Source organism: Paramisgurnus dabryanus, chromosome 3 (genome assembly GCF_030506205.2).
Source record: "Paramisgurnus dabryanus chromosome 3, PD_genome_1.1, whole genome shotgun sequence".
NCBI classification, from domain to species: Eukaryota; Metazoa; Chordata; class Actinopteri; order Cypriniformes; family Cobitidae; genus Paramisgurnus; species Paramisgurnus dabryanus.
The window spans coordinates 26,153,239-26,170,119 of record NC_133339.1 but is presented as its reverse complement, the minus strand read 5'-3'; the positions used below and the strand labels follow the sequence as shown (position 1 = coordinate 26,170,119).

The following is a 16,881-nucleotide window of genomic DNA, read 5'->3' as shown; positions in this document are numbered from 1 at the left end:
CAGAGTCACCACAAACTGTACTAAAATATTAAGGACACATTTAGTGCTTCAAGTTTTTAGTCTCTGACAAATAAACCAATTTTAATAGTTGTCCCTAAATGGTCCTGTGCACATACAGATGAGGGAGATGAACTGCTGTTTTACATCAATAGTTTTATTGTATCATGTATTATCACATGCTGTATTGACCAGTCAGCATCCCAGAGCAGACCTGTTTATTTTATAATGTGCATCAGACCAGTGGTTCTTTAACTTTTTCAGTGTGCGGCCCCCCTTCTGTATAGTGCATCTCATTGCATCCCCCCAAAAAATTTATGATTATAAAATATTCAAAAACTTTAAATAAACTAAACATAGTAAATGATACAACGTAGTGCTGTTGGCTACTAGCCTTATTTTTCTGAGGTTAAATTACACAGAATTTATGATAACTAAATGCATTTTGTAAAATTTCATAAAACTAGGGCCCCCCTAGCACCATCTCGCGGCCCCCAGTTTGAGAACCACTGCATTAGACTGTATAACCATAACAATGTTGATGCAATTCAACACCCAATGAAACAAATGTAGATCTAAACCTTGCACTGAGCAACCATGAAAATGTGAGAAACACAAGACTGCAGTTTAACTGACAGGCATAGATCGGTTCATCTCATAATATATAATGTTGTTGTGTGTGACACAATGAACTGTGACTAGGTTGTCACAAACATGCACTGAAAAACTGCTCAAACAAAACAAGGAACAATGCAATTAAAAATGAAAAAGTGGATCATAATAATAATAAAAAGTCAATCTCAATTTGCATGGCATTGGTGCACCTAAAAGTACATTTTAGACCATAGATGTAAAGAAGCACAAAATAGTCATTCTGTTATCTCTACATCTCGTAAAATAAAGTGCATCTGTCCTCTAAATAGCAAGGTTAACAGCCAACTTCATAATCATAAGCTGAAAGGTGAGTCTTTATTTAATTGTCAGGGTGAGGAAGTAAATGAGGAGATTGATCTTAAAATCAGAGATTACGTGGGTGACCTCACAGGAACATGATCTGTGTCATGATCTGTGACTTCAGTCACACTCTGCTACAGTTGTATGTGACAGACTGAAACCACAATGATGGATCACTGGGAAAGTGTGTCAGGGACACCATATTTTTAGAGTTTAATCCCAAAAGGCTTCTGTAAGCCGAGCAACAGAATCAAGAGCTAAAAGAGACAGAAAAGAAATCGACTTGCTAACCGTCTACTATATAGAAGTTGGGCAGCTTGTTAAACTAGTCTTGTGCGAGATGCTAGGCCAAATTTGTGGTACTTTGGTGTGTGGCACAAAACCTGGGCCTTATTCACAACCGCTCACAATCCAGTTTGTGTCTGGATTGTGTGGAGGCGGTAAACAGAATTTGATATGGATGTTTTGTTCATTTTATGTTAATCAGCAGTTATTCAACAACAGATGAAGAGCGTTATAACCGATGCCTTGAGTGAAGTGATGCTAGACTGTCTAAACACAGGAATGGTCAAGATTTGGGCTGGATTTAAAAAACACAGCTCCATAAATACCATCAACTCTTGTCTCATGGGAACATTTTATTGCTCAGTCAGTGGTTGCTCTTTTGTAGCACATATTATTGGCCAATATATTGGTGCATCTCTAATACAAATAGAAACAAATGAGACAATTGTTAAAGGAAAACACCACCGTTTTCAATATTTTACTGTTCAACTTTAAATTGAAATTAATACCTTTCTTGTTTCAATGCGTGCACTTAATTTTTGTACAGTGTGTCGTGAATGTGTTAGCATTTAGCCTAGCCCCATTCATTCCTTAGGATCCAAACAGGGATGAATTAAGAAGCCAACAAACACTTCCATGTTTTACCTATTTAAAGACGGTTACATGAGTAGTTAAACAAGTATGGTGGCACAAAATAAAACGTGGCGAGCATATAAGTGCCACAGATCCAAACAACAAAGACGTTATGCATGTACTCACCTGCAGACACGAAGAGGATGCCTGCACTAAGGATGATATTGTGACGGGACTTGTAGAACTCGCTGGCAGCTATACACAGGCCACCCATGAAGAGCAGGATGACACTGAGGATGGGGAAGATGCTAGACGCTCGCACGGCCCCTACAGATGGAGAGAGATTTGAAAATTCAGAGTAAGGTAACACGAGAGACGATGTTCAATCCATACTGTGACTTGTTGAATGGATCAGAGTTCAGAACACAGTGTAGTGTGAGAAGGAAAACGAGAAGCTGTCATTTCGGCAGATTTTAGCAGCTGTTCTCCTCAGCACTAAGCGCCACAGCCAATCAACACTTTGCCAGTAGAGTAAACAGCTCGCACACCCTTTTAAATGCCTGTAGAGGAGCAATCTGAGGTCAAGAGTCTCACCAAAGACTTGCGCTTAACACTCATACTTGTTCATGGCTAAACAGGACCAGAGAAACCCAGCAATTTGGAGATTGTGTTATTTATACGAAATATGTTTGTCAAGGGGATTTTGGCTTAAAACAAGAAGTGAGTGTTAATGAGTGTTTTAGGACAGTCTGCCAAGCCAATTAGATCTTTAATGCTAGAAAAAGTCCATAAGAAACACTTTCATCTCCACTTAGTAGTGTAGTATAGTTCCTTCACTGTAGTTTCTTTTCTCTTCACCAGTCATCCCTGATACTCAAAGCTCTCTATCGCTGTTTTAAAATACTTGACATGCAAAGTTATGCTTTCATCTAGTTAAAATTTCAGCACTCCCATCTAGTCTGCAACCTCAGCAAGTTTTCTGTCGATCTCTCTCTCTCTCTCTCTCTCTCTCTCTCATAAATGCTGATGTGCGGACAGCATGACAGCATTGTGAACTCATGCTGGTTTAAGTGGGGACTAAAGGTTTGCCCTCCTTCAGCACAAGAAAACCTCCACGCTCGTCCCATATGCTGCAGATCACAACATCCAAACCCACTTAACGCAAATGTGCTGGTTTTACTATTGAAATAATTATGCTGCATTTCTGCACGCATCATTAGCAAATACTGTAGACAAAAACAAACAAACAAACAAACAAACAAACAGATCTCAAATTGTTCTATTAATATTTCACTTGAAGAAAATGAAAAAATATGCGCCCTGCTGAAAAGCAACGTCTTTTCAATCTATTTATGTGTTATATAAGGTAAGATGGTCTTAGTGCATTTGCTGCAGTTCTTCCCCCCCAGAGAAACATAAACGAGACTTGAAGTGATGAACGGCATTTTAATTTTCTTTCACTTTGTTCCGTCCTTTCCTATCTTTCCGACTTTCTCTCTGTCTATTCACAGAAACTTTAATAATTCTCAGTGTCTTTTTCACTTTCCTGCTGTAATGTTGATCTAGTAAGACCATTTGAGGCAGGAATTGTCACACATACAGACATATATATACCTATTTAATACATACTATAAGTGGGACTATAATGCATAAAAATTGTACACTCAAAAATAACAGTGAATGATAATCGTACGTGAAAATATTGTTGTCTACAATGTTATGAATCAGAATGTGTCAGAATCTGGTCAGTCTAGTCAAGTGACATCTGCAGATAACACACATTAAAGTATTACTTAGTATTGTAATTCTAATATAACAACTTGAGCACTTAAATGGGGGGTGGATGATCTCTGAAAGCCAATGTTGACATTTGAATCACGTAAACAAACACGCCCCTACCCCAATAGAATCTGGACCTTCTTTTGATAGATCCGCCCCCCACAAACACAACCCGGGCAATGATACCGGTTAGTAGACACGCCCCTTACTGCTGATTGGCTACAAGTGTGTTTTGGTAGTACCGACTCCCTTTCCTATGTGTTTTTCAAAAATTGTGCACCCTTTCTTCTTTCCAAAAGGGAAATATATTTTTTAAACAATGAAATACTGCACAGTAAAAATATATTGCCTATAAATGGTTTAAATTTAACCACTATTAGCAGAGTTGGCAAAAATGTGGGCCTTGTTAGCAAAAAACACTCTAAAAAAAATGGTACAAAAGCAGTTACTGGGATGGTAGGGGTCGACCGATATGGGGGTTTTTTTATGGCCAATGGCGATACCGATATTAAGAAAGCTGTGTGGCGGATATGAGGCCGATGTAACATAAATGTTATTACAGTAAATAAGAGACAAACAAAAATTGGTGAAACACCAATTAGCCTCTCCTTTTGAAGTACTTACAAGACATAATCAATGTGGATCTGACATCTCACGGTTTGAATAAGTGTGTTGAAACGACTTTGGCTTAACTTTGAGTGACACTGAGTGTCTTTTTTATTACAAACATCAAATTAAAGTAATTGAGAAATTTACTGACTGATTAAAAAGATTTATCGGCTGATGCCAATAATAAAAAATATCTCGGCCAATATATCAGCCTCTGCAATATAGGTGATTGTTATATCAGATGGTACCCTATAAAAAGGTCCTATTTTGTACCATTTAGGTATTATGTAAACATTTGGTACCTATACCTTTAAAGGTACAATTTGTAAGATATTTGCAGTAAAATATCCAAAAACCACTAGTCCGGTGTTATATATTTTGTCCAGCTGATTACTAACAATATCTATAATGTTTTCAACTACTTATAAATTATGAGAAAATTGCTGCCCTAAACGGTGACACGGGGTAGTGCAGTGGCCTGTAACTGACTTTAATATCGTTACCCTTTGTTACCGCCTTTACTGACATAAAAACCACATGACAACAGTGTCGTAGACAAATGTGGAAGTAATAGCGTCTGTCGGGCCACTCGCTTTTTTGTGGTAAGTTTGTTCATCTGAACATTTAATTCTGTGCTGTGTTAACAAACCGTCGTATTGGACTAATACTGTAACATCTATGACTAACAATTGGGTTTTGAACATTACATGAAACCTTACATAATGAAAAAAACGATGTCATCAAACACAACATTTATAAAACTTGATTACCTCATGTGTAACATGATTTCTCTTTCCCGTCTGATTGATGGCCATCAGTGTTTGAGTTAAAGACAACAAATCCCATCAGTCTACACTTGATTTGATCTGGCACTCTCTAGCGGTGCTAGATTATACAAATTGCACTTTTAAGGTACTAATATGCAGTGGCGGCTGTGACTGCTCATCCGAGGGGCACTAATTTAAAAGTGTTCGGAGTGTCATGTGTGTTGCCTGCGTTTTCAAAATATGTGTTTGTTGCGTCATGTGAACCATGTGCATCACATGTTTTGTCAAAATAAGTGCCTGCTGCATGCGTTTATGATAAGAGACGCTCACGTTCACAAAATACACACAAGACACTCCCTTAGCAGTAAACTCTGATTACACATGAGATTATGAGAGTATCTGTCAAACGCGAGCGTCTCTTTTATAATAAACCTTTAAGACGTGTCTGCAGCAGGCACTTATTTTGACAAGACACGTGATGCACACATGATCTCTCGATGCACAAAACACATATGCCACACACAAGACGGGCTACATACATGTTGTGACGAACTTCGCATTGAGCGCTCTCGAAAAAAGAAGTCACAGGCCACCACTGCTAATATGCACTCATTTGTACTTTTTTAAAGGGTACCAGCTTTTGTATCATTATTTCTGAGAGTGTATAAATAAACCTTTAGGTGGATGTCCTTGCATGTTCTTTGTCCCATTTTGCCCCCACCCCCCTATGGTGTAGAGTTGCTGGAAATGGTCTGATTAAATATTAATGTTTCTGTTGCCCTGTAACAACCTTTTGCCAAATTTCTTTCACTTTCTCTCACACACTTTTCCCAATCTGACATTAACCATAGGGGATATTGACATGGCAGTAACGGTACAGAGACGACATAGCACCTCCTCCTCATCCATCAGCCTCATTCACGAAGACACCAGAGGGAAAGGGGACAGGTCAGGATGCGAGACGGATGGTGGAATTGAAAATGAAAACAATAATAACCTAAATCTATCGATTGTTGATGTGAGAGCATCAGAAATGTTTAAAGCGACAGTCCTGAAGGTGACAGAAGTGTCCTGACAGAGCAGTCTCCTGGGTTGGTTTTCATTACCGGGGGACAGCTAGATTGCCTTTGCCTTTCATTTAGTTAAAGAGTGTTTTCCGTAGATAGATTACACTCCACTCCAAATACCAGAAGTGCTATGACTGCACTGTAAAAATGACAGTATTACTGGCAGCTGTAGATTTAAATTGATGTTATTTACTGGCAACAGTTTGTTCAAATTAAATGAACATTAAACATTTTATCTGTACAGAATAAAACTTAAATAACAGCCTTATGCAAAGCATTCTGGGAACCAAAATCTGAAGGAAAAAAACAGGAAAAGGTTGATGAGGATTTCTGGTTCCCAGAATGCTTTGTATGAGGCTGTTGTTTTATAGACTTATTCTGTAAAGAATTTTTTATGTTTAATATTTATTTAACGTTGAACAAAATGTTGCCAGTAAATAACATCAATTTAAATCTACAACAAGTTACTGGCAAACAGCTGCATAACTACAGCTTATTGTTTTACAGTGTGGATGTACAATAAATAGACAATACATATAAAACAAATTGAAGCTTCTACAGACATAGTCATAAGTAAAAAGGATTTGTCAACTGCTTCGCCTCATCATTTGTGACCCTATCTGTAAAAGCCCATCTTAAGTAATTTTTTGTGATTTACTGTTTTCTACAACAATCGTTACATAATGTAAAGAGCATTCTGTGAAAATATAATCCTGATCAGGGTTTTCCACAGAAAATTTGTTAGTTAAGGTGGTATGGTTGTGCAGGTGGGCAGGCCGGGGGCGTTGCAACCATAGGGGCATGATGAAAATATTTTATTTAAAACACTCAAATAAAACTCAATTTTGAAGAAACTATGACAGAAAATGAACACATACTAGATTATTAATGAATTAAATGTTTTTTCAGCAGGCTAGTTATCCTCCAGACAGTGACGGACCATGTCTTTTTCTCATTTGGGCCATGTGGCGTTTGGTGGAATTTTTTTTGGATGACCTAGTTAAGGTGGTAGGGTATCCCAGTATCTCTCCTATGAAGCACAATAGGAGTTTTTATCAAAATGAAATAACTTCTATTTGTTACAGGAAAAAATATGCGTTTAAAAAAACGGCTATATGTATTTATATATATCATACAACAGATGGTATGGCCCACACAGAGATCTCACAGATATCTAACATTACACACAGAGACAGAAAATAGTGATGCAGATTAAATCCACAAGAACATCTCCAAACGCTTTGATAAAGGTTTTCGCTCTTTGTGTGTGAGCATTGTGGAATGAAAGCTTTAGTTTGAAACCTTAGGGACCTGGACTGATAATGATGCCCCAGGACAGGCACATCTCTCGCTCGGCAATCTGCCCAACCTCCCCAGTCATGACACTGGCACAGAGAACAGGGAAAATTTCACACAAGCCCTGGGCAGCGTTTGAGGGTATGTCAGAGGCCTAAACAGTGCCTTGAGGATGGTATTAACATGGTAAATAGGCGAAGGGGCAAGACGAGCCTGAAGCGAAGAGAAGTGCAGAAGAGAGGAGCAAAGCGGCAGCGTTTCTTCTAATGCCAGCTTCTATTAGATGATTCTGAACTGGAGCATTTACAAGCTCAGTCTCAGAGGCTCTACACAGCCAGGGCTACTGTTAAAGTCATAGGATCAGTCCTTAAAGTGATAGCGCACCTAAAAAGAAAAAATCACTTTTACTCACCATCACAAAAAATCTCAAATGAGGAAATTATTACGCATTACGTTTACATTTATTAATTTGGAAGACATTTTTATCCAATATGACTTACAATGTATTCAAGATAGGCTATACATTTGATCAATATGAGTGTACATTGGGAATTGAACAGTGGCGGCCGGTGACTTCTTTTTTCGAGGGCGCTCGATGCGAAGTTCGTCACAACATGTATGTAGCCCGTCACGTGTGTGGTTCGTAATTTCAAAATATGTGTTCTGCACGTCGAGTGATCCTATGTGCATTACGTGTCTTGTCAAAATAAGTGCCTGCTGCAGACGCGTCTAAAGGGTTTATGATAAAAGAGACGCTCTCGTTTGCCAGATACTCACATAATCTCATGCGTAATCAGAGTTTACTGTTAAGAGAGTGTCTTGCGTGTATTTTGTGAATGTGAGCGTCTCTTTTATCATAAACCGTTTTGACGCATGTGCAGCAGGCACCTATTTTGACAAAACACGTGATGCACATGGTTCACATGATGCAACAAACACATATTTTGAAAACGCAAGCAACACACATGCAGAGGTGTAAAAAGTACTCAAAAATGTTACTCAAGTGAAGTACTGAGTGTAAATTTTACTCAATTAAAAGTAAAAGTATCTGGCCAGAATCATACTTGAGTAAAAGTAACAAAGTACCACATTAAAATTGTACTTGAGTATTAAAAAAGTAAAAGTATCAGGATGAATGAAAACTAGATATTCTTGTTAGCTTTTAATCTCTAAAAAAATGAAGTGAATGGAACACATACAAGGTTTTATCCTGCTTTACAACAGTTTGTATTTAATTGTATTTATTTATACCACGGTCTGTTGAATGCTTGATTCTGATTGGCTGAGAAATGTTCCATGGGTGTTGATTATTTTTTGATAACCGCACACCTTAACTTTAAAATGTCTTAAAAATAGGCACCAAAGCAATGTTTGTTGTAACCGTGGTATAAGCGGAATAAATGACTCCAGTCCTTTGAATTATTCGAAAATAATGCACATCCGCGGGGTAACGGCACTCTGCTTTGCGTCGTTTACCACCTGGGTGTGCATTATTATCTTATAATTCAGCTGCCCGTCGTCAATTATTCCTTACTTATCAAACTACAGTATAAGGCTACCTAATTTCAGTTTGCAACATGCTACTCAAACTTGTAAAACCTCGAATTGAACTTAAGCAGAAGATGATTTTCAAAATTCAAGCTCTATCAAGCCTCTCACAGGCAGCCAATGCAGTGTATTAGACCTTGTTCACAATGTCAGTCCAAATCCGATTTCGGTGCATATCTGATAGGAATCCAATCACATTTAGAATGTGTGAACGGCCAAAAACCCCACGAAATCCGTTTTTTCTAATCCGTTTCAGGCTACATCCAGTGGTGGTTTGAAATGGTTTTTTCCAAATCGCATTTCCGGAAATCCATTTCAGTCTGACCGCCCTGATCGCATTTGTGTAGCTTTTCGGTTATGTCATGCTGTTGCGTCACCTAAACACGTCAGAAGTCGAGGCAGATTGCCGTGCCAGCGCAAAGTCATTGCCATAGAAACAGTGCAGATAATCCGGAAAATGGCAGAACGCTACAGGACGCACAGATCAGATCTAAACAGTTGTCATACACAATATGGATAGCGAATCTGTCAAATTGGATATGCAGCAAAATCAGATTTGGACTGACAGTGTGAACAAGGTCTCAGTCTTGATAGAGAAGCTGCAAATGGCAGGGAACGTGTCACACAGGAACACACCTCATGTGTTATTGGTTTCAAAGAAGCAAAAAGTCTTCATTATCAGATGAACTGTTGGCCAATTCCTTAGAATGGTGCAAAGGATCCAGAATGAAATACATTTAAGTTAAACTAGCCATCAGCACAATTCAGTTGTTTTGGTAAGAGCAAGGGAAAATAGAATGAATTGATCTCTAAAAAATAAGTACTTTTTGACTGTAAATAACATTGTAAGGAGTAAAAAGTACTTTATTTTCTTAAAAAATGTAATTAAGTAAAAGTAAAAGTATTGGTTTTTAACTGTACTCAAGTAAAGTAAAAATCCCCAAAAATAATACTTAAGTACAGTAATCAAGTAAAATTACTCAAGTACTTTACAGCTCTGCACACATGACACACTTAAGGTCTTTACACACCGGGACGTTTTTCGTGCGCGTTTATCGTCGACGTTTAATGCCTCGTGACTCAAGAACGAGCGCCAATGTGAGTGCGCACACCCACGCGAAAAGCGCGAGGCGCAAATGCGTCATTTTCAGAAAAACGCGTGGGACACGTTTTTTTGGTTTGACGCGGCGCGTTAAAAGTTGGCCGACCAATGAGATTGGGGCTTTTGTTCACGTGCCTGGCGCTGCTGAAGTTCCAGTAAAACACGACTTGGTGGCGCTCAAGCACAAAATGGTCTTGCGGAGCACGTGGAACAGGTAAACACACAAGGAAGCATCGAGGCTGTGGAGGTTTATGAAGGTGTCGGAGTTCCTCACAACATCGACTGAATTTCGAAGGTAACGTGATATATATAAGAACATAACAATACATAGCTGTGTGGGCTATATGATTAGATTAGATTCAACTTTATTGTCATTACACAAGTAAAAGGCAACAAAATGCAGTTTAACGTTAGGTCTAACCAGAAGTGCAAAAGCAGTATAAAAAGTGCAGGATATCAGTATTTGCATAGGTGCAGGATTATGTAATACGATGGAACAATTTACTGTGGTTGGTACTATGAACATAATATACAGAAATTTACAAATGGATATGTACATAATAAATTAAACTATACAGACCAGGAGTGAAATTAATATTTAGGTAGTGCATGAATGAATTTGGATTGTAACTAGTCAGTTAAGAGTGCAATGGCATAAGTTATTGTGCAGTGAATAGTTATTCTAATATTCATTACATAGTACAGGGGTGTAAACGATGCATTTCAAGTAGTCCAGCAGTGCAAATGAACAGGGAGTATGAAATAGACAGTCCAGTAGTGTATTGAACGGACCAGTAGTGCAAATTTACATTATAACTGTGCAAGTAATAAAAATGAATATTGGTGCATTACATTATGATATGTAATGCACTGACATTGAACAGTGATTAACTTCATACCATGCATGTTCCCTGTACACCGTGTGATATCACGTTTTGTTGTTTGCACCACAATACTTTGTGTGTAACTGGAACCTGTTGTACACAAACGTGGACAATTACACTGCTTCATGTTCAAAGAAAAATATTTGGTTATTATATTCATTGCTTCTTCCTAACCCCAAAATAACTGTAAGAAATCTAAAATGCAAGCCAAACCAAAGGTCGGGTTTTAAGAGGTTAATTTGTGTTCTGTGTATAGGTAACCTAGTTTTAGTCAGATGAAATACCATGAATCTAAATTACATTTGTAATCAAATATTGACCTCATGGATATCGTGGTGTGAAAGATTGATTCTGATGAAAACTACATTTATCTTTACAGTGTTCACAGCAATATTTCTGCTAAAAATGATGTGAGCAAAAGTGAGGAGGCCCCAGCAAGCACGTCTTCAGGATCATCCAGCACCAGCCGTGACAAGGTCCAATCTAAACAAAAGAAAACAGTCCGAGACAAACCTCTGGAGAAGTACCTCTTATTAAAAGATGCTAAAGGGAAAAAATTAAAAGCAGTGCAAAGAAGAAAGAGGAGCACAGGAGGAGCGCACTGCCAGTTTTTGGTCACACCTATAGATGTTTATTATATATCATTTTATTTAGTTTTTTTTTATGTTTATACATTCAAGAAATACAGTTGAACATGTACATTTCATACATATGTTTATTTGCACTACAGTTCACTTAGACTTCTATCATTGTGACTTTTTTGCTCTACAGCTCTGCCAGTTCTTGTTCACACAAATTAATGTTTATTATATACCAATTTACTTATGTATTTTAAGTGATTATATATTTAAGAAATTCATTTGAAAATTTCTAATTTCTAAATGTTGATTTGCACTACCGTTCAGTTGCACTAAAGTCATTGTGACTTTTCTGGACCAACATTTCTGACTCCTGTTTTATTTGATTTTAGTGTCATGTCTCTGATTGTTATTGCAAACTGCAGTTCATTCACAAAAATAAATGTTTGATTAAAAAACGAATTGTAAATAACGTGCCATTTTGACACTATGCATATATTTGTACATCAGTATTGTTGACCTCTTATTGTTATAACTACATACCTACTTCTTTAGCCAAATCACAAAATACAATACATTTGGGAGGAAATGTGAGAAAATTGTTAACAAGAGAAAGTGCTTGTAAAAGAGTAGTCAAAAATACACACATCGGATCACCCATTACCTTATATTTTGTGAAAGAGCTTTAATTTTGATATAACGTGTTCTATCAAAATAGTTAATTTTATGTGGAGAGTGCTGATAATAGAATCGAATTATTTGATTAAATAGATTTGATTTAACAAATGTATTTAAGTTCACGGAGATATTTAAACACACCGTTTTCAAAATGGCAATTATAATGACTATAACACGAATGCACAGTTTGCTTTTATCTGAGAAGATCATGTTTCACATGATCATACTATCAAGTAGCTGGTGGTGAGTCCTGATGGTGAATCCTGATGGTGAGTTGAAGTAGTCTTTGTATAGTTGCTGCTGTTAGAAATCGAGCTGCTACTAGTAATATCCATGTTTTGTTAAAAGCAAGCACATGACTTGTTATTGACTAGCGTGTGGCTTTCTTCTTCTGTGTGACAAGTGAGTGTCAGAACAGAAGCATAAAGTTTCGCTGCGCCCCCTTGTGTACCGGCATAAATCTGTTTTGTATTAAGCGCCATCTAACGTCCAGGGGTGAATTTGCACCTCACTCGGCTCAGCGCCAGTAAAAATCGTCTGGGTGTGAAAGCAAAAAACGTCACGTTAAACGCCGACGATAAACGCGCACGAAAATCGTCCCGGTGTGTCAAGACCTTTAGGCCCAATCCCATTTCTCTGATTACCCCTTACCCCTTATTAGTTTTGCACGGTAAGGGGTAAACAGAGAAATGCGATTGGGCCTTATTTTCAATTTGCGCCCCTCGGAGCAGTTACTAGCCGCCACTGCAATTGAACCCACAAACTTTTGCTCAAATAACACAATGCTCTTACAAATAAGCTAAAATTTGATTATAATGATTATTTTTATGATATTTGGAATTTTGATACTCCAAAGTATACTATGGTAGCCTAAATACTATGGTGTTGCTTTGGTACATAAAAAACACGATATTACCAATGTATATTTTAGCACTATTTTGAACATTTATTAATTTTAACACTTTTACAATAAAGTACAAAATATTTTGAATAAAGGATCACGCTTAAATTAATAAAAATCGAAATGTTTTTATCAATTGGGTTCAAAGAAACAATATCATTAATCCACTTGTAGCCATTTCGTGAAGTAGTGTCTTGTTGCCATTACACTTGCAAGGATGCCATGTCATGCAAAACTGTGCGCTGTGGGTTTTAAGTATGAAGAAACTGTCAATCCGAAATTCCGGCCCAGCTAGCAATGACACAGTCCAAATTATAATTTGCACACTCTCCCTGGCAATAGCTGGTGAGGGCAATGAACTTTCTTTTTCATAGTGAGCAAGCAAGGGAAACCTGATCAGAGCGGGGAGGTTATAAAGCGGGTGATTAACTAGAGGTCAAAACTTTGATTTAGGTGGAGGTCAAAGACGCTGCCAGCTCAAGCAGAACCCTGGGGTGAAGTTGCGGCTTTAGAAAGCTCACAGCTCTTTTAGACAAGATTCATGTCTATAAAACCTGAAGTATAGGTCTGTTAGCTTTCTTATTCAACTCAATATATGTCCTCCAATATAAAGAACAATTATTTTTGGATCCAGATGGTTTGGTAACAGCATCTACCAAGGCTAACTGAACTCATGCTAACTTACCAAACCCTGACCCCCTGAAAGCACAACATAACTCATTGCCATGTCCTTATAATGCTGCATGTATGAAATACAAACACCTGCTTATGAATAATCGTGCCAAGCTGCGAAGCAAAACTCTCTCATACAGACACAAATTGATGCACGTTCTTGACAGAGGCCGTCTTTGAACTTTGTATCTTCGTTGCTTTCCTCATCTTTCCTTCACTCACTCACTCACTCACTCACTCACTCACTCACTCACTCACACTCTCTCTCTCTCTCGTTCATTGACAGCATTGTGGAAGAAAATTAGCATTCAAACTTAATCAGCCTCCCACAGGCTTGAATGTGCTGATGTGAAGGAGAGGGTCATGCTTATCAGGTGCTTTAGCTTGCAGGCACATTGATTGAATACTACAAACACTTATTAATGTAGCCCTGCCTCAACACCCCACATACACACACCACTGCTCTATCATCACCCATCTAACCATAAACACATATACCTGAGTCATACCAAACTTAATGCATTCAAATCGCACTTAAACTCTTTCACCTTTGGTATACCCCTGGTGATTTAAGACTTGCTAACAGACCCCCCAAACCGAAAATGGATACTGAATCAACTGTTAAATCAGTATGTTCTGTATAGTATGTGTGGGTGCAGTATGCATAAATTCTGGACTGCATCCGTTATGTTTTCATTGTCATGTGACTCCTATGTTCGGTCCGAGACACTTAAGCCCTAGCCTGGCCCTTGTTGGACAAGGGGATAGGGACATCAGTCACAGCTGACTTTGTGACTCTGTTGACGATTAGTCCTATTAGACTTTTAGTTAGATATGTATTAGTCGAGGGGCAACCTTCCGATCTGTCTGATGAAGCCAATACGGAAGTGACTTAATCTGCAATTCATCGACCGGCCGCTAAAGGCTGGCTACAAAAGGAAGTCAAGGGAGTCATTTTGCCATTAATGACAACTGTGAGGAGGGTGGATTTTTTTTGTAATTCATCCGTTTAAATTATGTTAAAGGGATAGTTCACCCAAAAATAAAAATTCTGTCATCATTCTCACTCTCATGTTGTGTTAAACCCATATCATTTTTTTTGTTCTGATGAACACAAAGGAAGATATTTTGAGAAACGTTTGTAACCAAACCGTTTGTGGACCCCAATTACTTCCATAGTAGGAGAAAATAATACAGCAGCACAAAAATGCTTTTAAATATGAAAGATTAAAGGATTGAATATAAAAGATGATTATTGAATCTCTTGGACATAAATGAGGACCGTTTATGAGACGTTAGAAGGCGTAAAGAGCTGCTTCACCTGTAGCCTGGTAAGTAAATAAATGCTTTGCTTAAAACAAATCCATCTATTTTTAAATGTTTTTAAATGCTACCTTACGGATTTATTGTACATGATGACACTGTACCTGTGGATATGGTGAGATGAAAAACATTTTAAGTAATGCTTTGTAAAAATCCCATGGCACTGTTCGAGTGCTGAAACGCTTCGGCTCTCCGCGCGTTTGCAAATTCTTTATCTCATGTTTGTATTTTAGTACAAACCTTTTCTTGCATATTTGAAAATTATTTTATGAGATTACAATGATTATGTTGGATATCAATACATTTACAGCAATTAAAAGCCTGCTATTTGTACTTCTGAAAGAAAATGTCTTATAAAGGTTTTAATCCAAAAAATAAAAATGTCAATAAAAATAAAAAACAACAAATTTTTTAACATTATTCTTAATCTGGGGTTCTTCTTCCTCTGCTTAGTTTTTCAGTTTACAAAGTTCGTCATCTAAATAGGGATTAGACATAGGGCCAACGCAGCTGGCTTTTAAAGGGGATGAGAGATAAGACTCTTATTGTTTTATTGCACGTTACGCCCAAAACACACCCATTACTCATTAGGAAAATATGAATAACCCTTTTCGACCGTGTGCTCGGCGCACAAACCATTTTCCCGTCGTTAAAATAGCAATCGGACACGCCCATTTAGACCATGCGCCATGCGCTTTAGACAATGCGCTTAGATCGTTAAAATAGGGCCCTATATGTTTATTTGAAAGAACTAACAAAATTCTACCTTCTGTTAAAATTTCATGCAAATATCTGATGAAATGAGAAAGTTACAAGCAAAAATATGTGATTAAGCAGCATTTTCGGTCACACATCTTCCATTGACATCCATATAAAACTTTTTTCACTGATTTCTAATATTAAAAATATAAATTTTTAACAGTTAATGTAACTTTTTTACATTCCATGTATCTTTGTAATTCATTGGAAGGTCTGCTCTGTCTAGTCATGTGATACATTTTGAGCTTTGGGGTTGTTGAAAATTTTGTCATTTTACCTACTTTCAAAAAAGCTTTTCACAAACCTACGTCCATCTTTTTACAGTCTGTAGTATTAGTACATCACAGGTACATATTGGTACCAAATTTTCGTTTGAAACAACCCAGCATAGGTTAAATTAAACCCAAAAGGCTGGGTTTGTCCTTTTTTGACCAAACGCTGGGTTGAAAATAACCCAACATTCTAAATGATACATATTGGGAGCTTTTTAAAGGGTACCATCCCAGCGATATCTTTTATACAATTTTTTTGAGAGTGTAGATGAATCACATTTAGAAGTTATAGAGCAAAATTTTATTCAAACCAATCAAAGGAGTCACTTGAGACTCTAAAAGATTTGTCTTGTTATGACTATTTGTGTAAGTGTGAAAGGCCACGAACACAGTTAAAGCACTTCTGCATTAAAGTGAAAGTTTGATTGGTGAAGGCTTTAGTTCATTATAAACAAGTAGTAGGTTATGCTTTAAGACATATTATGAACACGTCGAAAGTAAAAAGTACTTCAGCTATGAGCCTGCAAGACAGCTCATAAAGGAAAAAGCTCTAGAGACTGATGCGCATCTGGCGTTCATGACATCATTTTTGTTCCCAACTCTATCACATGCTCTATGTCTACAATCTACTGCTTTGTGCCAATATTTCCCCAAACATCAAGTGTTATTGACATTCATGCCTAGGAATGCTTTATCTTATAAATACATTATTTGACTTGCTTCATCTTTTTATCCCATTACTTGATACATTTGACTATACAGAAAAGATCACACGCATACTTTGCGTATGTCTGACTAAACAAAAAGTGCTTAGGGTAAGATGCACTGAAACATGAC

The 16,881-nt window shown here is 37.5% G+C and overlaps 1 protein-coding gene across 1 annotated transcript in view; it reads right to left on the bottom strand.

Annotated features, from left to right (window-relative positions):
* The window catches only part of cacng2a (calcium channel, voltage-dependent, gamma subunit 2a), an 81,333-nt gene that overhangs the window by 2,953 nt on the left and 61,499 nt on the right, over positions 1-16,881 (bottom strand). The window contains exon 3 of the mRNA XM_065278585.2: positions 1,996-2,136. Within this exon, the coding sequence (XP_065134657.1) occupies positions 1,996-2,136 (141 nt within the window). The remainder of the gene's footprint in view (positions 1-1,995; positions 2,137-16,881) is intronic.